This window comes from Chrysochloris asiatica, unplaced genomic scaffold (genome assembly GCF_000296735.1).
Source record: "Chrysochloris asiatica unplaced genomic scaffold, ChrAsi1.0 scaffold00010, whole genome shotgun sequence".
NCBI lineage: Eukaryota > Metazoa > Chordata > Mammalia > Afrosoricida > Chrysochloridae > Chrysochloris > Chrysochloris asiatica.
Genome location: NW_006408528.1, coordinates 14,989,127 through 15,014,957, shown reverse-complemented (window position 1 = coordinate 15,014,957; position 25,831 = coordinate 14,989,127). Strand labels below are relative to the sequence as shown.

Below are 25,831 nucleotides of genomic sequence, written 5' to 3'. Positions count from 1 at the left end.
CTAGATGGAAGTTTTGATATGTTTTTTCTTTAATTAGAGATGACTGAAGACACAATAGTTAATATGCTATGGATGGTAGAGTTTTTTATGGAGCACATTCCCCTGCTAGTCAAAAGGCTGACAGCTCAACAGCTTTGCAGGAGAAAAACCTGGCAGTTACTTCTGTAATTATCACAGTCAAGTAAACCCTCTGGGGGCAGTTCTACTGTCACATGGGGGGTGGTAACTTACAGGGTAACTATGAGTGGGAATTGACTCAACAACTCCCAACAACAAATCATGTGCATAAATCAATTAGATAAAATACTACAACAATCAATTCAATCAAATCCTGTGTCAATGCAAAAGGGCAGTAGAATGAAAAAGAAAAGATTCTGAGTTCTCAGTGTGGAGAGAGCTTTAACATCAGGTGTTAATGAGAAGCTGGGAGCAAAGTGAAGCTGGAGGATGTTGGTGGGCTGAGAGCATCAAAGGGTCAAGTAAGACAGTGTTGGTGCTGAGTACCAAATAAACTAAGTGGGAAGCCATGTTCGTGAGCGCTGAGAGATCCAACAGTGCCAATGTGGTGGGAAGAGCTATGTTCAGTCAAATTGTTTTGCCAAGGCCCATCTTATGGTACAAGTCAGCACTGCCATGACCGAGCTATGTGGTATTCAAACTAGCCCTTTGCATCTAAACTAGTCTTATCATACCCCACTTTCCTTCTAAAAAGACATTTGACTACATAGTTCTCTTAGGTATTTTTTAAATGTTCTATTTCTTTCTCTCTTTTTCTCTCTCTCACACAGACACACACAACTCATGTTACTATGAGAAATAGTTTCTCCATTAGCTGCCAGGAAAGATATGCACACTAAGATTGTTTAGAGAGGGTCTATTCAATTACTCCAGCCATGAAGATACTAGGTTGAAAACATTCTCCTTCCACAATCGTCAACATTTTTGTAGAGTATTTGGTTCTCTGAATTTCTTGCCTTGTTTTTGGAATCACTTTATTATGCAACATCTGCTCTGAATTTCAAATGTGATAAACAGAGTATGAGTGTTGGTGGCAGATGGCTAATGACCAGCAGTGACAGGGCACTGAAGCCTGCCTTGTTTTCAGAGAAGAGATATTTTCATGTTAATTTGCTCTGTGTCCTGCAAAGATGAGACAAATCACCTGCTCCTAATTCAGGCAAAGTGGAGACCACCACCAGGAGCTGAGAGAGGCCAGGGCTTGATTACTTTAAGGGTAAGAGGAGAAAAGGAGTTAGGACTTTCCTCATCAGCAGGACAGAGGACCAGTCAGTCGCTTTGCATTATGTCAAATCAGGAAAGATAAATCAGTCCTGGGCATCCCATACTGACATCAGAGTCACTGTTTACTGCAAGTAGATAAGATTCATGAAAACAGATATTTCCCAGAGGCATAAAACAGGTGCTATTAAGTGTGTATTAGTCTCTGAAGTCTGGGTTTTACAAAATAAATCTAATAGTATATTTTATCTCTTACTGAAAAATATTGTAATCAGCAGAAATATCTAAGAAACGCTCAATTGAAGATAAAATGAAATCTAATTCACAAAGAAAATGACCCACACAAACACATAAACATTGAGTTTTTCTGGTGTTCTCAAGCTCTATAGAATTCACTTATCATAGAGCTAAGTAAATAAAATACCATTTTTGTTCCAAGATTGAACCATCAAAAGAGGCCATATGGTCTTGAGCTCAAAGACTGTGGTCTATTTTAGAAAAACTACTGATCTTCTGTGAAACATTTCAGTGCCTCTTTGTAAAATTATATTACCAACTATACTAAACAAAACATGTTTAAAAATTATATCATCAAGTTCATCAAATGCGCATGTGGACAGAATGTCCAAAAATGATACTAGGTTCTCAAAGACTTAATAAGATAGCTCAGAAGCCTGGTTACATAATAGGAAAGGTAATTCACTAGACAGGCAAGTTTAAATGCCAAATTAAAGGAGAAGGTGAGCAAAGACATTACATTTTGAAAGTCTACACAGCAGAGTATTTTCCAAAGGAATCTACATATACACACACTCACACACATGAGGATAAATCTAAAGTATTCTATTTCATTCTATTTCATAAAGGGTTCTATTTCATTCATGCATGAGTTTATTCCAAACAAAACATGTCTCTGTGATCAGTGGGTGGCTGCAAACAAGTTCTCTTAGTTGTAGACTTGGTTTGGTCTCATCAGGGTACCTTCAGAAGAAAAGGGCTCAATCAAAACAGTGGCTTCTCAGGGGATCTGCTGGGCCAGTTCAATTCAAGGCAAAGAGATCAGCTTAGAAAGTTACGGTAACTGATGTTTATGATTCCCAAGGGGGCATTAAGGAGCTCTGGTAGCGTAGTGGTTATGAATCAGGCTGCGAACCTTAAGGTCAGCAGTTCAAAATTACCAGCTGTTCCGCAGGAGAAAGATGAGGCTTTCTGTTCCTGTAAAGATTTACAGCTTCGGAAACCCTATACAGGGTTGCTATGAGTCATAACTGACTCCACAGTACAAAACCACCACCAAGGGGACATTCTTAATAGGTTTTTCTCAAAGGACGTAGGTTGCTCATGGAGGATTATTATGAAGATTTAAGAAAACTGAAAACTGCATTAGTGAGACAAAAGCCAGGAAAGGTGCAATGAGGAATTTTTTTCTCCATCATGATGATGCACCTACCTGCATATTCCTGCAGTCCTGATTTTGCCTCTTCAGACTTGTTTTTGTTTACGTAACTCAAAGAACAATTAAAAGGACCATGGTTTGAGTCCCTTGAAGCTGTCAAAATTGTTTCGATGTGGTATAAAATCGAAGAGCACAGAATTCTTTGCAGAAGAGTTAGAGAGATGGAAACACTGCCTTTATAAGTGTTTAAACCTAGATGGAGGGCATGTTGGAAACAACAGCTTCACAGTTTGATATTTTTGTTTAATTACAGTTTCAATGATTTTGTAGCAATACTTTTTTGACTTACCCTCACATATTAAAACTAAATTTTTTTTTTCCCACTGGGCCCTAAAATTCATGAACTAGCATCAATCTCTTATTTGAACATCCCCTTAGGTTATATTTTTATTTATATATTTAGCTCCAAGGCTTAATATATAAACTTATTATAGATTAATTAATACATTAATCTTAATATACTAATCTAGTCTTTGAATGTCCCCCTTACTTGATATTTTAATTATATATTAAGCTCCAGCCAGTATTTCTGGCTATTTTCATAAAGAAAGAATGCCATTACTTAATAGACTACAGTAGTGTAACTGCTTGAACGGGCAGAAAGATGATTCTTGGTACCTTTATGGTTTCAGTGGGCACTCCAGGCTCCGGAACCTTATCCAAGTAAGTGGTCAAATCTTGATCAACATGTTCAAATACTAATGTTAGTTTGGTTTCTCTGTCTGTTCGTGACACTGTGCACACATCAAACAACCTAGAAGGAAAAAGAAAGAAATATGATATGGAAAATAGCAAAGAAGTTAACTTCTAATTTTTATACATAGTCCTCAATTTTATCGCACAATAATGAACAAAATGATCATCCCTTTTTGACTTATTCTTGTGTGTGTGTGTGTGTGTGTGTGTGTGATCATATGTGAAAATGACTAATGGTGTCTGATACTTTGATAACAATGTTAAGGAAAGGAGCACTTAACGCCCTTGACATTCCTATAAGACAAGTAGGGTTGGGGTTTCCTTGGTAAAGATCTTAGGTAGAACTTGATGATATAGTTTTAAAAAGTGAAGGCTAAGCAAAATAGTGAAGTCCTGGTATGGCACTATAGAATAAGCACTGGACTGTTAACTGAAAGGTCAGAAGTTCAAACTCACCAGTTGCTCCTCGGTGAGGAGGGTTGAAACCGACCTGGTGACACTTACCATCAACAACATGCAAAATGTGCTTCTTTTTAGCTTGTAGTGTAAGAATTATTGAGATAAATTGAGTGTTCTTTTGAAATGCTAGAACCTGCAATGAAGGTTTTTGTGGATTGACCTGCTAACCATAAGGTCAGTGGTTCAAACTCACCAGGCGCTCTGTAAGAGTAAGATGAGGTTTCTGCCTCCCATAAAGATTTAAAGTCTCAGAATCTCTACAGAGAAGTTCTACTATATGCTATAGGGTTGTGAGTTGTAATCGACTTGACAATAGTGGCACTTCTATAATCATGCCTGTGAAAATAAGTATGATGGAATCAAGAGAAATTTAGCTTATTTCTCCCTGGCATATTATCATGGCCCTGAAAAGATATACATCCGTCATTATTTTCAAATATCATGTTAAATCTACATTGTGGAATTTTATCACTTCTTTTTGAAGAAATAAGACAACAAACTCCTTCATTAGAAACTATGTCATCCCTAGATGATAAAGACAGAAACAAACATTATAATTAAGTTTGGATTGGAAAACTGAATTTTTCTTCTACAAAATCTCACAACTAATTCAAAATTTAAGTTTGAAAAACAAAACCGTCAGTAGGCAAAAGACTTTAAGCCAAAGGGTAATTGTTCCTTCAGTCTGAGTCACAGCACACTATCTGCCACGAGATGTCACCAAATGCAATGTAAGACTTCTTGCTGTCAAGCGCCGTCGAGTCGGTTCCGACCCATAGCGACCCTGCATAGGGTTTCCAAGGAGCAGCTGGTGAGCGTGAACTGCCGACCTTGCAGTTCAAACACCTGTGCAGTCTGGCGCATTAACCCACAGCACCTCACCAGGACTAAGAAAAGGATAATAATATGCTCTTCATATTGTTTTCTTTCATTTTTTAAGATCAGGATTACATTATAGATTGCTTTGGGTATTATTAACATTTTCACAATGTTAAGTCTTCATAAGCATAGATTTAAAAAAAAATTGCTTTTCATTTATGTAGTTCTCTTTTAGTACTGTTTTGCAGTTTTCCTTGCTAAATCTTTTATGTACTTGGATAGGCTTATTCCTAGATATTTTAGCCTTTCAGGCCTTTCATTTTTTTTAGCTATATCAACACCCTGTTGAAAGTAATGAATTATAAAATGTGCAAACAACCCAAGTATTAAACTTGGGGTTGACTCAATTATCCACTTTTTACATTGTCATTGTTGTTAAGTGCTGTAGAGCTGATTCCGACCCATAGCAACCCTGTATAGGGTTTCCAAGGAGCAGCTGGTGAGCTTGAACCACTAACCTTAACCTTGCAGTTCAAATGAGTTTGCAGTCTGATGTATTAACCCACAGCGCCACACCAGGACTCCACTTTTTACATTGTTGTTGTTGTGTGCCGTGGAGTCGGTTCCGACCCATAGCGACCCTGTACAGGGTTTCCGAGGCTGTAAATCTTTATGGGAGCAGAATGCCTTATCTTTCTCCCGCGGAACAGCTGGTAGTTTCGAACCGGTGGTGACCTTGCGGTTCACAGCCCGATTTGTAACCACTACACTACCAGTGCTCCTTTTTACATTAGCTGGATTAAAATTGAAATGTCTGGCTATTTCATCATCCACCCAACCACATTTCTGAGCTACTACATTTGGTACTTCTCTGGGAGTCTACCTAAACTTTATAGTATGCTAAAGAACACTACAACTAAGTGAAATCTACTGCTGGAGTGAATAACAGAACACCAAAAAGTATACACACTTCACAGCCAGGTCCAAACTACTTTAAATTATGAGTAGTTTGGGGTGATTTCTAGCACTCTATTAAAATCAATTTTTAAAAAATTTCCCTTATATGCATCTTCCAAATACTGATTTCTAAACATAATCAATTATTTTAGAACTTATTTTTCCCCTAATGTGACTCACTCTAGAATACAATTCTGGCAAAGTAAAATCTCCTAACTAATAAATTTACGAAAGACAGTACTAGTCCAGGTCAAGATGGCACAGAAAGTAGATGCACTAAGCAGACCCTCTACAACAAAGACCAAGTGACACAGATACAGATGGTGATCCTGGAATCCTGAGCTTCAGAGGAAGACAGAGAGGCTATTACTATAGTTATAGAAATAAGTTCAACCGAGTCATAATTAAGCTGAATATAAGAGCAGTGAGAGAGAAGAAAAACAGGAGGGCTGTGGACTGGCGAGGCTCAGCACAGCCATCCTGAGCTTCTGTGAGTGGCTGATGATACAGGCACAGGACACTGCTGGAGAGTGTTCTCAGGTCCCCTCCTGCACAACCTCTGCTCTGCCTGGTCTCTACCACGACCACCAGCTGATCCATGTTCTGCATTGCTGGCGGTGGTGGTGCCTGAGACTACACCAATATTCAATCATTGCTGAGTGCCTAAGTATACATCAATATTCAATCATCAAGTAAACATAAATACGATACCACAATGCCTTGGAAAAAACATACAGTTTCAATTTACACAAAGAAGCAAGAGATAGTACCTCAAACAAGTGATCAAAATACAGAATCATAAAACATAACACCAGAAACTGTATCAGAACTATACCTGACAAGGAATTGGAAAGAATGCTAATTAGGCAGCTTGAAACTTATTGAGTGAAAGATAGAGAAAACTGCAGATGAAATCACAGAAAACATAGACAAAACTATGGAAAAATTCAAGAAGCAAACTGACAAACAAATTGAAAACATGGCAACCATACAAAAACAGCAATTATAAACCAGAAGATTAATATCAAGACTTCAGAAATAGATAATATAGTGAAAGGGCAAAGAAATAGAACTGAATCGATTGAAAGTCAAAAGACTGAATTTGAAGAAAATACTCTCAATATTTGTCTGGTAGCAATAGTGGTTACAAATCGGGCTGCTGACCTCAAGGTCAGCAGTTAGAAACTACCAGCTGTTCCACCGGAGAACAGTTTCCGCTGTTCTGCTCCCATAAAGATTTACAGCCTAGGAAACCCTGTATAGGGTCACTATGAGTTGGAACCGACTCCACGTCACATCACCACCACCACCACCAGATGAACAGTAAAAAAAAAAAGAGAGAGAGAGAGAAAAAAAACTCAGAAAAAAGTCTAAGATTTATGTGGGACACTATCAAGAGGAATAACTTACATGTGACAGGAATTCCAGAACAGGAAGACACAAAAAGTCCCATAGAGAATATTGTACAAGAATTGTTGGGAAAAAATTTCCCTGGTGTGGTGTTGGACTGCAAAGTCAGTTTGAATCTCAAAATCAGCGGTTCAAGCTCACAAGCCTCTACTCGGAAACCCTATACAGGGTTGCTGTGGGTTGGAACTGACTTGAAGGCATTTAACAACAACAAACAGCATGAAGGGAGTCTTGGGTGGCACTGTGGGATAATATACTGGATTGAAAGGTCAGTTTGAACTGCAAGGTGGCTGGTTAAAATCAAACAGATGCTCCTCAGAAACCCTATACAGGTTTGTTATGAGTCAGAATCGACTCAACAGCGCTAAACAACAACAACATCATAAAAGGTATAACAGCTATTCAAGAAGTTGAATGAACATCAAACAGGATAGATCCCAAAAGAAAAACACCAAGACATATTATAGTCAAATTTTTCAAGACCAAAGACAAAGAAAGAATCCTGAGAGTAGCTCAGGGAAAACAAAAAGTTACCTACAAAGAACTATTTCTGATTTCTTAGTAGAAACCATGCAGGCATGAAGACAATAGAATGACATATAGGAAACTCTGAAATAAAGAAATCAATCAATAACCAAGAATCACATATTCAGCAAAACTGTCTGTCAAATATGATGGCCAAATTTGATCATTTTTAGAGAAACAGAAATTAAAAGAATTTTTAAAAACCAGACCAACCTTATAAAAAATACATAAGAGAGTTATTTGGACAGAAAACCAACAATAGCGGACAACAACCTGAGACTAACATACAGGACATTATCCCCTATACTCAAACGCCATATGGTTTTGTTAAGTGCCATCAAGTCAGTTCCAACTCATAGCGACCCTTAACCCAGATATCAAAGTATGCAAAGTAAAACAGACCTGTAAGACTGATAGAGAATACAGTTGTAACAACAACAAAAAAACCATAATATAAAAAAAGAGGGCATAATGTAGTAATAGAACTTCCAAATGAAGAGAAAATCAAGTAGATTTCAAGGAAAAAAGAAAATAAATGAAACCTAACTGTAACGGTAAAAACTAGACCAAGCCTTACTCTTGGCCCTAACTTTAACACTAACTCTACTTCTAACCATAACCCTAGCAATAAACGAAGTCCTAGACCTAGCCTATAGTCCCAAATCTAATCATCATTCCTTACTCCTATCTACCCCCTCAAAAGATAGTAGTATAAATCATTTTAGTCCCTTCTTATTAAAAATATGATTGGTTTCATAAATGGATTTGACAGTTGGGGAGTTTATCAAAACAACTCTTTCAACTTGGTAATTGTAGATAACTACTGTTCATTCATAAGCTCCTTGAAGCAATCTTCTTTACATAAAACTCAAATACTTTGACAACTTCACTTTTTTCTCCCTTTATATCTGTTGCTTCTGCTTTTGCAATAAAATATAAAGCAATAAGCCAAAAATGACATGCACTGAAATAAAGTAGAGACATTGGAACTGAGTCATACTATGCATCAAGATAGCTGTGCTTCTTAAATGTGACTTCAAAATCGTTTTCCATTTAATTAATATATTTCCTTAATGAAACCATACATAGTTCATTATTGCCTAGGCAACAAGGATTTTAACACATCTGTTTTGTAGTGTATTGTAGGATGAGCAATTAATTTTGAACTGCAAGATCAGCAGTTTGAGCCCACCAGTTGCTCTGGGAGAGAAAGAAGAGGCTTTCTGCTCCTGCGAAGATTTACAGCCTTGGAAACCCTATATAGGGTTGCTATGAGTCCAAATCTACTCGACAGCACTTAGCAACAATATTCATATGTGTATGTGTGCATATGTGTACACATATAATTATACTGTACACACACACACACACACATATAAAACATCATGTTTTAATAATTTTCAAAGGTAAAAAACTTTGACAAGGACATACAACACTGATGAACTAAAAGGTCACTTGCTCCCCAAACCATTGTCTCAGCAGTTACCTAACATCCCTGGCTGTATGCTACATTGCTTCATCTCACTGAAACCGTTTTCAAGCACTCTTTCTGCGACACAACTCACGAATAACATTTTACACACAAGATATTTCTCAAAGTTTTATAACTCTCTTCAAAATATCAAGACTCATTAATGCCACCTGCAGCAACTGTATTTCACAGTGGCCTTCCAAATATCACTCAAGATGTATAAAAGTGAGCCCATGAAAGCCACTGCTAACTGCCCAAGATATGACAAGCCATAGAGAAAAAAAGCACTAATTTTAATTGGTAAAGTTTAAAAAGTGGCATTTTAAAGAGACATGTGTAACAGTTCATACAGCAGGACATGCCTTGTATGAATTTTAGTATATATAATTATGTACTTTCCTAAGCTACAAAAAGAATGGCCCATTCTTTTTATTATTCATGGAAAATGGAGTGTTTCACATTCTCATTGGAGATTGATAGGTGACATAGAGGGGAACAAAGGTCCAAGGAAAATCTGTAGGACAACTTCTGCAGTCCTGGTGTGGTGCTGTAGGATAAACACTGACCACAAGGTCGGTTTGAACTGCAAGGTCAACGACACTTAACAACAACAATAAATCACCTTTTTGAATTCCACTGACGGCCACTGGCATTCTATAGGCCCAGTATTCCGTGGAAGATATTTTGAAAAACACTGTTCTACACTAAACAATGAAATTTTTGTTTGACTGCATTTGTTTAGTAAACATTATCATAGTAAAAATTAATAGCCGCACTAGTCATAGTGGATAGGAAATGCATGTTGAATAAGCAGTTGCAAATATTAATCTTAGGAATTTTTAAATATAATATTTATGATGCTTTTTTACTCCTTCTGGAGTTACTTCAAATCAAATCAGTCAGTTTGGTGGACAATAAAAAGATAGATGCTTTAAGGTAACAAGTCTCACATAAGCAACTGAGCTAGACAAAAGCTGAAATCAATGGTAATTGGCTGGAAGTTAACAATCTGTAATATATTTATATAAATTAATGAGGAATGTGGCTAGGTTGCCTATAACCCCATACTTGCAAAACAAAAGAGTCAGGCAGGTCTGAACATTTGAACATAAGCACTGGTAACTAATTCCAACTGGTATGATTCCTTGTGTTAATCAACATTTTGAAACTTTCTGCAACTCTTTTTTTTTTTTCCTAAGACCAGATATTCAGTAAACTGGCAAAAATACCATTTCAATGAATGGTTGGCTATAATTCCTTACGAAAAAAGTTGTTTGCACTGTGTTGGATATGAGTAAAATATTTCAGATGATTTTGAGAGAGAAAATTACCATTCAATATTTATCCTTTAGAGCTTTATTTAATGTTACCCAAATGTTGTGTTCAAACAGTAGAAGAGGAGAAGTGGTTTTCAGTATTTACTATCTATGAGTCCATTTAACTGTGCAAAACATAACCCAAAGGCAGCTACAATGTCCTTATCATTTCACAATTAAGCCAGCGAAGCCCTTAACTATCCCATAAAGTAAACTCTCTCCCTGTCTCTATTATCTTGACCCCCACCCCCAGCTGTAGGGCAGAGAACTAACCCTGCGGTCCAGCACAACACTCTGCTTTCCAGCTGCCCTAGTGATGTAATTATACCATAACAAAATATCTCTGTGAATTAACTCTGCATCCTACCCATTGTAATTCTTAATGACCGTTTCCTGCTCATGTTCTCAATTTAACTTGCTATTCTGGATCTATTGCATAGGCAAGTTGCCTTCAACTAATGGATGGGATTACATCCAATAAATTTGGGATTTCCAAAGATTACAATTCATAGAGGTCTTCCAAACAACATGCTTTGTAAACACAAGTCCTGTCTTTCCATTGTGGTTTTAATAAAAGGGAAATCTCCATTATTTGCTGTGATTAAACTCTGACCCACCACAGGAAGTTCTATGAGGATATTTTTCCTGTCACTTTTTTTGTCATAGTCTTCAATGCTTGGACATCAAGTAGTTCGAGAGCTGAGCAACACTGACATACCTGCCACAGGGTGGTAAAATCATTTGAACTAGAGCCAGTCTTTGGAATGTGGAAGTACATTTTTGTCTTTCGTCACTTCCTTGATAGTCCAACTAAACACACTGTGTTGCTATTGCTTGTATGTACCAAATTTGTGATCACAAAACCCAGAGTAACTCCAGAAGGAGTCATTTTGTCTAAAGAAGCATCATAAATATTATATTTAAAAATTCATTAAAAAAAAAAAAAGCAATAAAAAAACCCCACCAGTTGCTGTGAAGTCAATTGCAACTCATGGTGACCCTCGACGTGACAGAACAGACTGTGTTCCATCCGGCTTTCAATGGATGATGTTTTGGACATAGATTACCACGTCTTTCTTCCAAGGCAGCTCTGGATGGACTCAGATTTTGCCTTTTGATGAGCATCTGAGGGTTTGATCACTTGTGTCACCCTTTCTCATTAAATATGGGCTATGTGTGTACCTATTCTCAAACAATGCTGAAGGGTAACTCAGGTGTCGTATTTTCCACCAACAGTAATGGACATGCAGCCACAAGGAATTACCATTTCAGCATCATCAGTAAACATTACTGATGCAGGCACTGTACTAGGTTAGTTGTATAGAGACTGCAACAGCTATAAGAAAAGGATTGTTTTTATGAGCTCTACTGTCTAGAAGAGTCCTGGGATGGTGCTGTAGAATAAGCACTGGACTGTTAACAACAAGGTTGGCAGTTCAAACCCTCCAGCTGCTCCTTGGAAACCCGATACAGGGTTGCTAGTTTGAACCAGCTCAATGGCACTTAACAACATCATTGTCTAGTAGAGTCCTGGTGTGGCGCTGTAGGACAAGCACTGCACTACTAACTGAAAGATTGGCAGTTCTAACCCACCAGCTACTCCTTGGAATTGAGTTGACTGCACTTAACAACAATCTAGTTGGAGGGGGAGGGATATTAAAATACACACACACACATATGGAGCTCCAGTAGCATAGTGCATTATTAGTTGGGCTGTTAACCACAAGGTCAGCAGTTCAAATCTACCAGCCGCTCCACAGGAGAAAGATGATGTAAAGATTTGCAGCTTCAGAAGCCTTATTCAGGGTCACTGTGAGTTGGAACAGACTCCATGGCACACAACCACCAACATATACAATACATTATACATATATAAAAATAAACAGAGATCTATTGGCTATATTGTATTGTTATTGTTGTTGTTAAGTGCCATCGAATTGGTTCTAACTCATAGTGACCACGTATAGTGTTTCTGAGACTTAACCTTTGCGGGAGCAGAAAGCCTCATCTTTCTCCTGTGGAACAGCTGGTTGGCTTGAACTGTCAGTGTTGTGGTTCACATTTCAGTGTTTATCCTACCAAATAAGTTCTATAAATACTGTGTAACCTATGTATCATATTGCAGTAAATCCATTCTACATCCTATGACAGTAGGTATCTGTGGTGTCTGTCTGTCTAGTTACTTCTTCTGGAAGCCATGTCCTCACGTGTTATTGAGGAACCACTCCTGTCCCACACTCAAGCAATGTGGTTTGAGGAGGAGTGGGTAGAAATGGCATGTGACAAACAACATTATAATGCTTACTTCAGGGATGGGCACGGCCATGTGGATCAGGCCCAGTAATTTTGCTAGATCTTCTGAAAGAGAAGTGCTTTCTTGGGATTATCAAATTAGCAAAAGATAAACCTGCAGCTGCTGGTGGACTTCTTTGCTACAACTTCAGTGAGTTTGCCATGGAATTCAACCAACACAAAAGGGAACCAGAGCAGAGAGAAGGGTAGACTAGAGAGTCTAGGTATTGTTTAAACACCTGGACCCACTTGTTCCCATCTATCCCTGGACTTATTAGTTATGTGAGCTAATAAATATTTTGTTTATCCAGCTTGATCTGGAATTTTATTGTTGAGATTGACTCACGACACACTCTACATTAATCCTGTTGCATCAACATAACAAAGACAACTCATTCCCAAACGGGATTATAACCACAGGCGTGTTGTTATTGTTAGGTGCCACATGTTAATTCCCACTCATAGTGACTCTGTAAAACAGAACAAAACACTGCCTGATCCTGGGCCTTCCTCACTATTATTTCTATGTTTGATCCCATTGTTGCAGCAATTGTGTCAAACCGTCTCACTAAAGGTCTGACCCTCTCTGCCAAGCATGATGTATGTCCATCTCCAGGGACTGGTCCCTCCTGATAACATGTTGAATGTATGTGAGACAAAGTCATACCATCCTTGCTTCTAAAAATAACGTTTGCTGTACTTCGTCTAAGACAGATTTATCTATTCTTTTGGCAGTCCATGGTATATTCAGTATTCTTCCACACCACAATTCAAATGAATCAATTATTCTTCAGTCTTCCTTAATCACTATTCAGCTTTCGCATGTATGAGACAATTGAAAATACTATGGCTTAGGTCAGGTGCACTTTTGTCTTCAAAGCGACATCTTTGCTTTTTAGTACTTTAAAGGGGTCTTTTGCAGAAGGTATGTCCAATTCAAAATGTTGTTTGAGTTACTGACTGTTTGCTTCCATGGGTGTTGATTGTGGATCCAAGTAAAATCTTTGACAACTTCAATCTTTTCTTCATTTACATAGTGTTTGTTTTCTTTATTTATTAGTTGTACCAAAAGACAATTTTCTTTATTACTTGTATCACAAAATTGTTCTAATATACCTAAATTTTAAAGTGATTAAATGACTTTGAAACATTCATATACAAACAAAATTGCACACAACAACAACAACAACAACATGTTTTTCTTGCTAGAGTACTGGTACAGTGCTATAGGATAATGCACTGGACCGCAAGGTCAGTGGTTCGAACTCATCAGCCGCTCCTCGGAAAGCCTATACAGGGTTACCAAGAGTCAGAATGGACTCCGTGTCAGTGGCACTTAAGTACAACATATAAGGATAGCTGTGCTCTCTTATTGTCCTTAAAGTGCTACCTCATTAGCATATCTTCCACTGGATGAAAGTAACTGGCTACAGCATAAGAGAAGAATTCATGCCTCACAAAGAACCATGTCACTTCCTCCTAGGAATTCTACTAATTCCTAATCTGACACAGAAAAATTTAAGAGAAAAGGCAAACAAAGGAAAAAGAAAAGACACCCAAGTTCATCACACACAAGAATATGGAATCCAGAACAGGAAAGGGTCGTGAGTGTGATAGTTAAGGATTGGTGTCAACCTGACTTGGCAAGGATTCTCAGTAGTTTAGGAGTTAATACGCAGTAATCCCCTTATTCACTGCAATCTTTTTTTTTTTAACAACATAAATGGTGACTAGACACATAGACCTCACCAGGTAGAATACACAGGAATCAACAAATACAACAAATCAATTATATCTATGGAAAGACACGGTGGAGAAGTTGAATAGCATCAGCCGAGAAGGTGGAGAAGTTGAATATCATCAGCCAAAACAAAAAGCTGGCTGTGGCACATATCACCAATTGCTCATATGCAAATTCAGGCTGAAGCTAAAAGGTCTACAAGAACCAAAACATGACCTTTAGTATATAGTATATATTCCACCTGAATTTAGAGACCATCTCAAAAACAGATTTGATGCAGTAGACACTAATGACAAAGACCAAAAGAGTTGTGGGATGACATCAAGAATATCATACATGAAGAAAGTAAAAGATCATTGAAAAGACAGGAAAGAAAGAAAAGACCAAAATGGATGTCAGAACACTCTGAAACTTGCTCTTGAACATAGAAAAGCTAAAATGACTGGAAGAAATGATGAATAAAAGAGCTGAACAGAAGAGTTCAAACGGCAGCTTGAGAAAACAAAGGCAAGTATTAAAATGAAATGTGCAAAGACCTGGGAAGAACACACTCAGCATTTCTCAAGCTGAAAGAACTGAAGGAAAAATTGAAAGCCTTGGGTTGCAATATTGATGGAATCTATATTGAAGGAGCTCTGGTAGCGTAGTGGTTACAAATCAGGCTGAGAACCGCAGGGACAGCAGTTCGAAACCACCAGCTGTTCTGCGGGAGAAAGATGAGGCTTTCTGTTCCTGTAAAGATTTACAGCCTTGGAAACCTTGTACAGGGTCCCTATGAGTTGCAACCGACTCCACGGCACATAACAACAACATATGTAAAATACTGAATGATGCAGGAAGCATCAAAAGAATTGACTGATGTTCAGTTATTTCAAGAGGTACCTTATGATCAAGAATCAATGATATTGAAGGAAGAATTCCCAGCAGCACTGAAGGCACTGGCAAAAAACAAGGCTCCAGAATTAAGAAGGAGTTTAGTTTAAAAGTGTGCAGGGGAAGCTAGAGTCTCCACTGAATAGTTTTCATCTTGTCTAGATGGGTCTGGTGAAAAGAGATGGGGGATAAGATTCTTATGATTCAATTGTGAGTAATTGTTATCATGACTAATTGCAATTGTCACAACTGTTTAAGGGTAGAAGTTCTGTAACAAAAACAGGGGAGTAGTTAATCTTACAGTACAGAAACAGAGAACCCTAGGACCATCAAGGGAGAAGAGCAAGAGTGGAATGTGGGACCTTATCCAGAGAAGCAGCAACACCAGAGATGGAAGCAGAGATGAGGGCACGGAGAGAGGGAGCAGCTGAGGACTCTAGACTCACGGAAAGAGGGGATTATGCTGGCGGCCGGAGGCAGGCTTGCAGAATGTGTCCTTTAGTTGTTTAAATTATTCTATATTCCTGAGTGTTTATGTGCACATCTACCCACCCCACTCCACCCCCGCCCCCCAAAAAGAAGGAAAAACAGAAGGAATGGAAGCAAATACTGTTGAATGACGCACAGAAGAGATTGTAATCATTGCAATGAAACAATGGTGTAAAGCTGATGTTCTCCCATGTAAACTATCCCTCAGTTCATAATAAAATAATTTTTTTTTTAAAGAGCTAAAGGTAAATCAAATACTAGTCTCAATTTATTAATACAAAGTAAATATTTTATCCTGTGTCAAATCTATACAGAGGTAAACATATCTCATAGACTTTGTGTGTGATGATGCAAAATACTATTAATTGTGCAGAGCCAAAAAAGATATGCAAAATAAAAAAAAGAATAGAGAGATACAGTGTTCAATTGATTGAAAGGCTGTATCAATGCTTTCCTGAAATCCTCAACTAAATAACCACTCTTCTCCACTATCGCTGAAAAATAGAAATGCACATGAACATCAAATTAACAACTCCACTTTGTTCATACAGGAAAAAACACTTAGTGTTCACACTGCTAAATGTAAGGCTGTCATAATCTGTCAAGAGCATGAAAAATCAACATATGTATTAAGTTATTTTATTCCTGTAGTCTTAAAGAGATTTTCATAAGAAAGTTTGATAGTTTATGTTCCAATTCATCTTCAGAGTTGCTATTAATTTAGCTTCAAATCCACTTGGCATTGTGGCTCTATGCTTTATCTTCTGTATCCATTAACAAAAAAATGTTTTGCAGATTAAATGGGAATCCCCAAAACTGGGGAAGTTTATAAGACATGATTTGAACTACAGTAAATATTGAAAATAGAGCAAACAATAAAACTTGTGTATATGGAAACACATTCCTATCACATGATCAGTGTACAAAGAGCTAGTTCCCAAATAAGCTATTTAAAATGTCTTAAGGTACATAACCCACGGCCATAGGACAGAGTAGAACCGCTCCTTAGGATTTTCTGAGACTGGACATCTTTATAGGAACCGACAGTCGTGTCTTATTCCTACAGAGCAGCTGGTGGACTTGAACTGTCAATCTTGTGGTTAGCAGCCCACGTCTTAACCCCCTGCACCATCAGGGATGGCTATATTATCACTATGCTCATTTTCAGAGTGAATTCCTGAAATGAGTATTAAATAACAACATTCAATTTTTTGCTACAGCAAACACCAGAGATACTCTTGCATTAGCAAGTGCAATTCAAACTGCTTATGAATTTTGTCAGAATAAAAGGTAGAGAAAAGAATTAGGCAGTTGTGAAACTGCTGTGCTACTATGGAAAAGGGGAAATTTTTAGTATTAAATGGGTAATCATAAAACATTTTTTTCTTGTAGGGCAAAAGGATGGTAGCAAAAACATTCAATAAACTGTCAACATGTGAATCATTATCTCCCCAAAAACAAAGGAAAGAGAAAAAAAAAAAAATGCACAGTTCAGTTAAAAAAAAAAAAAAAAAAAGAGGACAAAATGCCAATTAGACATTATTCCTAAATCTGTTGTTGCTGTTAAGTGCCGTCGAGTCGGTTCCGACCCATAGCGACCCTGTACAGGGTTTCCGAGGGTGTAAATCTTTACGGGAGTAGAAAGCCTCATCTTTCTCCCGCGGAGCGGCTGGTAGTTTCGAACCGCTGACCTTAAGGTTTGCAGCCCGATTCGTAACAATCTAGATTATAATAAATGCTGATTCACTAACCCATTATAGTTCAAGAAATGGGAGACCTGCTTACCTCTTGATTTCTATCCAGACACAACTCAGCACTGTAGGATAAGCACTGCACTGCAAGGTCAGTTTCAACCACAAGGTTGGCGGTTCAAACTCACCAGTTGCTCCACAGCAACCCTATTCAGGGTCGCTATGAGTTGGAAACAACTCGATGACAATAACAACAAACACTTTTTCCTAAGGAACCCTGGTGGAGCAATGATGAAGTTAATGCTCAACTATTAATCAAAAGGTTGGTGGTTGGAATCCAACTTTTCTGCAAGAGAAAGAACTAGTGATCTTCTTTTGTAAAGTATTACAGTCAAGAAAACCCTATGGGGCAGTTCTACTGTCACATAGGGACACTAAAGAGTCACAATCGACTCAACAACACCAAACAACAATATATCCAAACATAAAACGTAATTTTCCATGAAATTAGTGATGACATGAATGAACCTTGAAAACATTATACTAAATGAAAAAAAGCCAGTCACAATTGACCATAAAGTATAAGATTCCATTTATAAAACATTTCTAAGATAGGGAAATCTACAGAATCAAGAAGTAGGTTAGTGGTTGTCTAGGACTGGGGTGATAAGCACTGGACTGCTAACTGAAATGTCAATGGTTCAAACCCACTAGTCGCTCCTCGGAAACTCTGTACAGTGTCACTACGAGTCTGAATTCATTCAACAACAACAACAAGGTCTGGGGAAGAAGACGGTAGGTGATGACAGCTAAAGGATATGGGGGTTCTATTTAGAGTGGTAAAATGTTTCTAAAATTAGATCATCATGATGGTTACACAACTCTAAATATATTAAAAATCACTGAACTGTATATTGAATTAAGTGGGTGAATTAAAAAAATATGTAAATTGTCTCACAAAAGTAGGACTTGGTGATCTACTTCTGGAGAATCAGCCATTGAAAACTCTACGGAGGGCAGTTACATGCTGACATACATGGGTTACTAGAGTCAGAGTCAACTCACTGACAACTAGGTTAAAGGAATTATATGGTATTTTTCCATCACCTCATATGCATGTGAAAGCTAGACAATGAAAAGAACAAGAAAAATCTGAATTGTGGTGTTAGTGTAGAATACTGAATATATCACGGGCTCTAGAAGAATGAACAAAACTGACCTGGCAGAAGCATAGCTAGAATGCTTCTTAGAAGCGAGGATGGTGACACTGTGTTTTATAATTTGAATGTATCATCAGAGAAGACTAGTCCCAGGAGAAGGACATTCATTATGCTTGGTAAAGTAGAGGATCATCAGAAAAGAGGAAGATGCCACTCACCGCTCACCAAGAGAACTGACATAGTGGTTGCAACAATGGGCTTAAGCACAGTGATGACTGAAGACAGTGAGGACCGGGCAGTGTTTTGTTCTGTTTTGCTATGAACTATATATGTCAGTATGAATTGGAACCGATTCAAAAGCACTTTACAACAACATCAGCTCAATAAAGTTGATTTTTTTTTGGTTTTTTAAGGAAAGAAACAGCCATAGAGACATTTAGTAATTTGCCTAAGGCACAGGGACAGTAAGTAGTGAAGACAGGAGTGGAAGTTAGTTAGTCCGACACCAGTGTTTGCAATCTAACCAGTGTCTGCTGCAGTAAGCAGGAACCAGTGATCCAGAGAGCTCTCCGGGGTCAAGCAAGCATACGGCTAACAGGCATCCTGGGCATGGCAATCCCAGAGCCTGGAAATCTCAATGTACCCTTTTCCATGCTAGAGTGAAAAAAAAAAATGTGTTCAGAAAATTCACAGGAAAAATAAAATAATGAGGATGTATTCACTCATTGCCATCAAGTCAATTCTGGATTATAGCGACCCTGTATAGGGTTTCCAATCTTTACAGGAGCAGAAAGCCTCATCTTTCTCCTGAGAAGCAGCTGGTTGGCTTGAGCTGTCAACCTTGTGGTTAATAGTGCAGTGCTTATCCTCAGACTAGTGATCTCCTAAACATTTTTGTGTCCTTCACTTGACTAGCTAGAAAAAGAATAGAATTTTATTTAAATGACAGAATTAAAAAAAAAAAAATCCTGATTTCCAACACGTATGAGATAAGTGACATTTTTTTTCAAATAAAGTGAACAGCTCTGGCTTGAGTCAAACTGAGTGCAGAAACATTCTGGACAACTTTCAACATTCAGTTCTGTCTTTGTGTCTGACCTGTGAAAGCCCTGTTCTCCAGCCTTGGGTCTCTCTTGAGGAAAAACGACTTATCAGCCAAAACTGCCTAGGCAGCTGTCTATGAGGAAGACTGTCTGCTGGGTCTTCGAAGAAAACCAACCAAGTTACATCTACAACATAAGCCAAAAATCTTTCATAATCACACCCTTACTGAGTGAGTAAATTTATCTCAGCACTAATTCACTCAGTTGCTCATTATTAGGTTCTCAACAGTTAAAACAACCACTGAAGTTAGTTTCTTTTTAGAAAACACAAATGACTAAGAGAAAACATTAAATCTTACTAGTATGGTAAAGAAATAAAAATGAAAACATCAGTGATAAACTAAGTAAGAAATAAAAATGTAATGATCAAATATTATGGTGTTTGTGATTGGCTTCTGAAAATGAGCTTATATACTTAAGAAGAAAATAAAAAGCACGTAAGAAAGTTGTCTATAAGACTAATAATCTACACGAACAACAACCAGAACTACATGGTTCCTGGCCACCACTACCAAGTGATCTGATTAGGGGAACATGATAGAAAGGGAGAGAAACATGGAGCAGAAATCAGAGTCTTAAAGTGTAGACTTGTACGGGGCTCCTGAGACAGCCTATAAACCTTTAACTGCAATTATCCCTTGAGGTCATCTCTTAGCTAAATAAGAGATTAGTTCATACAATGAGGGATATCACCAGTGAGCAATGGGCACCTTTCAAGTCACCAAGATGAGACTAAATGGTCAAAAATTACTCTAAAGCACAGATGAGAAGATAAGAGGGCAGGGGAACTAGAAATGGTACAATCAGTGATGAAAATGATGACACAGTGTGAAAAATGTAACCAATATCACTGAACAATATGTGTGGTGTTGTTGTTGTTGCCAAGTACTGTAGAGTCAGTTCCAACTCATAACAACCCGGTACAGGATGTCCAAGGAGCGGCTGACAGCAATTAGCAGTCCAGTGCTTATCCTACAGCACCACACCAGGACTCCAAATAATATGCATAGAAACTGTTAAATGGGAACTTAATTTGCTGCATAAATTTTCAACTTAAACACAATATTATTATTACTTTTTTAAAAAAAGGGTCCATATCCTTGTGGGAGTACAAATAGAGATGAGTAGGAACTGGCACAAAGGTGTTTAACAAAACTACAGCAATAGATCACGTGGCCTTTAAAATGATGACATAGATCCATATTTATTGATCATGAAAAGGAATTCATAATATACTATTAAAAGAAAATACAGGTTTCAAAACTATGCATAGGATGATTATATATATATAGAAAAAATGGTAGAAGGATCAATTCTGATGCAAACAGTGATTAATTACCCCTCAGTACTGACATTATGAATGAATTATGTGCTCCACTATTTACTTATCTTAACTTTCTACCATGAGAACCTACAAATTTTTAACAAGGAAAAAAAATTCAACATTTTTAAACAAATGATAAAAGCTTCGTTTCTCAATCAAGTTTTCTTCCATGTACTTTTCTTTAAACTGAACCTTTGAGTAAATGATAAATCCTGATCATCAATCCAGAGACTTATGTTTTTAAAATTAAATGTTAGTTTAATTTTTTTTCTAGAAGACATAACTATGTATTTTAGCCTGATTGAAGGCACCTTCTCTGATATGGAATGATTCTATAAAAAAGAATATAGGAAGACAGAAATTCTTTTTCTGATTCCTGATGAATCGTCAGACCCAAAGTAAGAAAATTATAAGGAAACAAAAGAGAAACAACAAAGTCTTCATCTTACTCTAATGCTTATTTACACAAGTCAATAAACAAAATCCTGCAAGGTGAAACTGTGGAATCTTATAAATTCAGGGAAATTGAGAGATCACCTAGTTCCATCCAGCTATTTAACAGATGAAGAGACCCAGCTAAGGGAATGGAGAATGTCCTGCCAATGAAGCAGTAGGACATATCAGCCTCAGACTATCAGAGACTAGGGAAAAGCAACCAAAATAATTAAAGTATAGAGTTCACCCTTCTTTTTTTTAAAAAAAAGTCTTTTTAAAAATTAACACATATCATCTTACATGTTAGGAGTTCTGGTGTGGTACTGAGGGTAAATGTGCTAGACTGCAAGGTCGGTGGTTCAGACTCACCAGTTACTCATCTGAAACCCTATACAGGGCCGCTAGGAGTCGGAACTGACTCTATGGCACTTAACAACAACAAATGTAGGTTTAAAAATTAGATATAGTCTATCAAAATCTCCAGGAATCATTGTGTTAAGAAGATGCCCTCATGGCACTGCGGGATAAGCATAGGGCTGTTAACTGCAAGGTTGGTGGTTCAAACCCATCAGCTGTTCCATAGGAGAAAGATGAGGCTATCTGCTCCCATAAAGATTTACAGTCTTGGAAATCCTACGGAACAGTTCTACTCTGTCCTATAGGGCTACTGTGAGCCAGAATTGACTCAGTGGCAGTGGGTTGTTTTGTTGTTATTAATGAAACAAAAAAGAAAGAACTGAAAAATCATTCTATAAGCATATTTTAAGAACACTACTGCAAAAACTATATTTAATTACATTTAAAGATAAGAAAATAGAACACAATTGGAAACATCAAAATAATTGTCATCTCTATCAACTGCTTAAGTTTAAGGATCTAAAATTAGGCTGTTTTGTTCAGGTGTAAAGGCTTTTTCTTTTTAAAAGTGTGCTAAATATATAGGTAATGAAACATGGGCCATTCCCAACCATCTTCACATGTACACTTCAGTGACATAAATATGTTCATCATGCTATTCAAACACCACCATTCCCGATTTTCCCATCACTCTTAACAGAAGCTTTGTGTCCTCTAAGCTATTAGAACTTCCTCTCCCCTCCCTCCCTCCTGATCCGGGTAACACGCTAGTAAGTTTTCCTCTCTGTACACTTCAGGTATGAAAACTATTAGAAATTACATTATGATTTGATATACATATAAATTGATTTTATTTTAGAATCTGTCCTTTGCTCTAGGAACTCTTCCAAGGTAGAACTTGCAAAAGAACCACAGGAACACCTCATACCTGGTAACTATTAAGCAACTAGATAGTTCATGTAAGTAAATATTCTGAATACTTGAGTCTTATCCATTTTAATTAGGCCCATAACCTATTTTTTATAATTACAGTTTTAATGGAACTCTTTGTAGTATCTATCGAAGTTTTCTGTTTTTTGTTTTACTTTTTAAAGCACAGTATACTACTATGTTCTATTGGTGGATGACTCATGATCATTATTATCATTAAATTATGACCATTTAATTCAGGGCCATTAGTATGATCATTTGAATGTCTACTAGGCAAATGAAAATGAGGCAGAGCTGGTTTCTACCCTCAGGGAGCATATTCGGTCTTCTGTTCTGAGAGCCTGAGGTCTTTAGGAATCATTTTCAGTCTTCCTGTCCTCTGTTAACTGTCACGCAGATCATGCATTCACTTTGTATTTTGGTCAGCATGTCTATCTGAGAAGTTCCTCCACATTCTAATTTTCTGCTTCTGCTTTGGTGATGAAAGGAAAGTCAGATAGCCAAGGTTGCTAAAATTTTAATTAAAGTCATAATAAAACAAGTTCTGAGTTTTGGTAAACAAGGGTAAAACAAGAACCTTTTTGTAACAAACCTTAGTGGATGTACTTTATAGCAACACTTAGGGATAAAACCATTTTTTTCCTTCAGTTTGTTTCCTGTTTTGGATTCTGTTATGATTCTCTTAAGTTGCTAAGTTATCGTTTATCCATTTCCTTCTGTTGTTGGGTAGACATCCTTCTAAGAATGAAGCCAAATGCTTGGATTTGATTCCATCTCGGTTCCAGCTGGCTGTAAAGCAGACTGCATCTATAATCTAAGACATGTTGCAGAACCAAACACATGCCCATTCCTAACAAATGCGCCTGAACAAGAGTGGGAAAGAATGGGTGCATAGGTGTAGCATTTCTTAAAAAGCTTCAAGTGTCCAAGTGTGACATATGGCTAATGAAAATCTGCGTATTAATACAACATGGAAATTTCTACTTTGATTAATAAATTTCTAAAGTGTACTGTTATTTACAGCATCATTTTTTTGTTCAAGACATTTCCCTGGCTGTTCTACTGTTTGTTTTGTAGAAGTTACAATGAAAGAAGCTAGTGCCTACAATCTTTCATTGTTGATTTACATAGATTTTTACTAGCTTTAATTCTTTCAAAAACAAAAAAAATTCTATGGATGAAGGATTTACATACTTTGGAAAATTGTATGTATATATTTACTGTTCCTCAGCTTAAATAAGAAGGAAGAAAGCTCTTTCTTACTAATTAGTACACAGATTTTGAACACTATCTAAATATTTCTAGAAATGAATTATCAAGTAGCTTTATATCATGCTGTCATTTTCATACAAAAAAATGGAAAGCTTCAACAGCAAGTATACAAAATAGTAGAAAATAACTATACAAATATATTAATGAGTATAGCAGAACATACAGGAGGCAAGATTATGAAAACTTTTTAGCCACAACCAAACATTGAAAGAATGAGCTGCTGGGTCTGGGGGCTCAGGACCATAGTCTCCAGGGACACCAAGGTCAACTATCATAACATCATCCACAAAGACAATGCTCTACATCCTACTCTGTGACTAACAACGAGGGTCTTAGGCTCTGAGATAGTTGATAGCCATTCAGAAACTCCATGTCTGGAGAAAAGAAGAATGAAGAAAATCAAAGATGCAAAGAAACAGTCCAAAGAACTAAAGGACTGTATAAACCCGTCTTCATGACCCTGAATCAGAACTAGATGGTGCCCAGCTACCATACTGACTGCTCTGGGAGGGATCAACATAGGAGTTCTTGGATTGCTGTCACTGCTATTAAGTGCCACATAGTCTATTCAGACTCATAGCAACCTTGTACAAAGTTTCCAAGGAGCAGCTGGTGGGTCTGAACCACAGGTTTTATGATTTGCAGTCTGGTGCTTATCCTATAGTTACCATGCTGACTGCTCTGAAAGGTATCAACATAGGAGTTCCTGGATAGAATAAGAGAAAAATGTGGAATAGAACTCAAAAATCATAAAAGACCAGATTTACTAGTATGATAGAGACAAGTGGAACGCCGGAGACTATGGTCCTTCGACCCTTTTCAAGCCTGGAACTGAACTCACCCACAGGGCTCAACTTTTACAAATGATAGACAGGCATATAAGATGAACAATAACATCAGGGAGAAGTATATTCCTTAGAACAATCAACCCTACAAGATTAAAAGGGCAGCAATTGTCCAGGGATAATGCTCTGAAGGCAGAAAGGGATGGGAAACACAGCTGAGTGGAAATGGCAAACATAGGGAATAGTGCTGTTACACTGTACCTACTGCAATCAATGTCACAAGACAAACTGTGTCTGAATTGTTGAATGGAAAACCAATTTGGGGTAAACTTTCACCCAAATCATAAAAGACAGAAAACAACCATAGAAAGTGCACATAATCTGGGTACCACAACAGGATCAGCATTGTGTGCAAGGGTCTCAGCATGTCCACCGACCCCACCTCGCTCACACACAGGACGGAGTCAGTGCTTCTCTGAGTGTGGGCCTCAGATACGCACCAGAAATGCCTGGGGTACTTGTCAAATTCAGATTCTAGGACCTCACCTGGAGATAGCCCAGATACCTGCATTTTTTTTTCCTAGATAAAAATAAAACATTTTACCTACAACAAAATTTCTTACATATAATAAAATCTGAGAGTTATGTTAGAGTCAATCTTACTTATGAACACAGTCTTAAAATCTAAACAAAATGTCAACATTTTGCTTACTTCAACAGCATATTAAAATCATGATGCATCATGATTAAGTAAGAGGCATCCTAGGAAGATGAAACCAGCTCCATATTAGCAAATCTTTTACTATAATTTACTACATTAGAAGGAGTCCTGGTAGCACAGTGGGTTAAGGAAGTACTGGACTGCTATCTGCAAGGTTGATGATTCAAAGTTCCTGTAAATATTCATATTCTCCAAAACCTCATTCACAGCCATGCTTTCAAATAGTACCTAAAGGTTGATGAGTCCCCATCTGTCTCTCCAAAACAGTTCTCTCTCCAAACTCCACACCCACTTATCTCTTGGACAACTG

General features: G+C 37.5%; 1 protein-coding gene across 1 annotated transcript in view; it reads right to left on the bottom strand.

The window, feature by feature from the left end:
- Window positions 1-25,831, bottom strand: part of CDK6 (cyclin-dependent kinase 6) — a 292,037-nt gene that overhangs the window by 206,509 nt on the left and 59,697 nt on the right. The window contains exon 2 of the mRNA XM_006834296.1: window positions 3,314-3,449. Within this exon, the coding sequence (XP_006834359.1) occupies window positions 3,314-3,449 (136 nt within the window). The remainder of the gene's footprint in view (window positions 1-3,313; window positions 3,450-25,831) is intronic.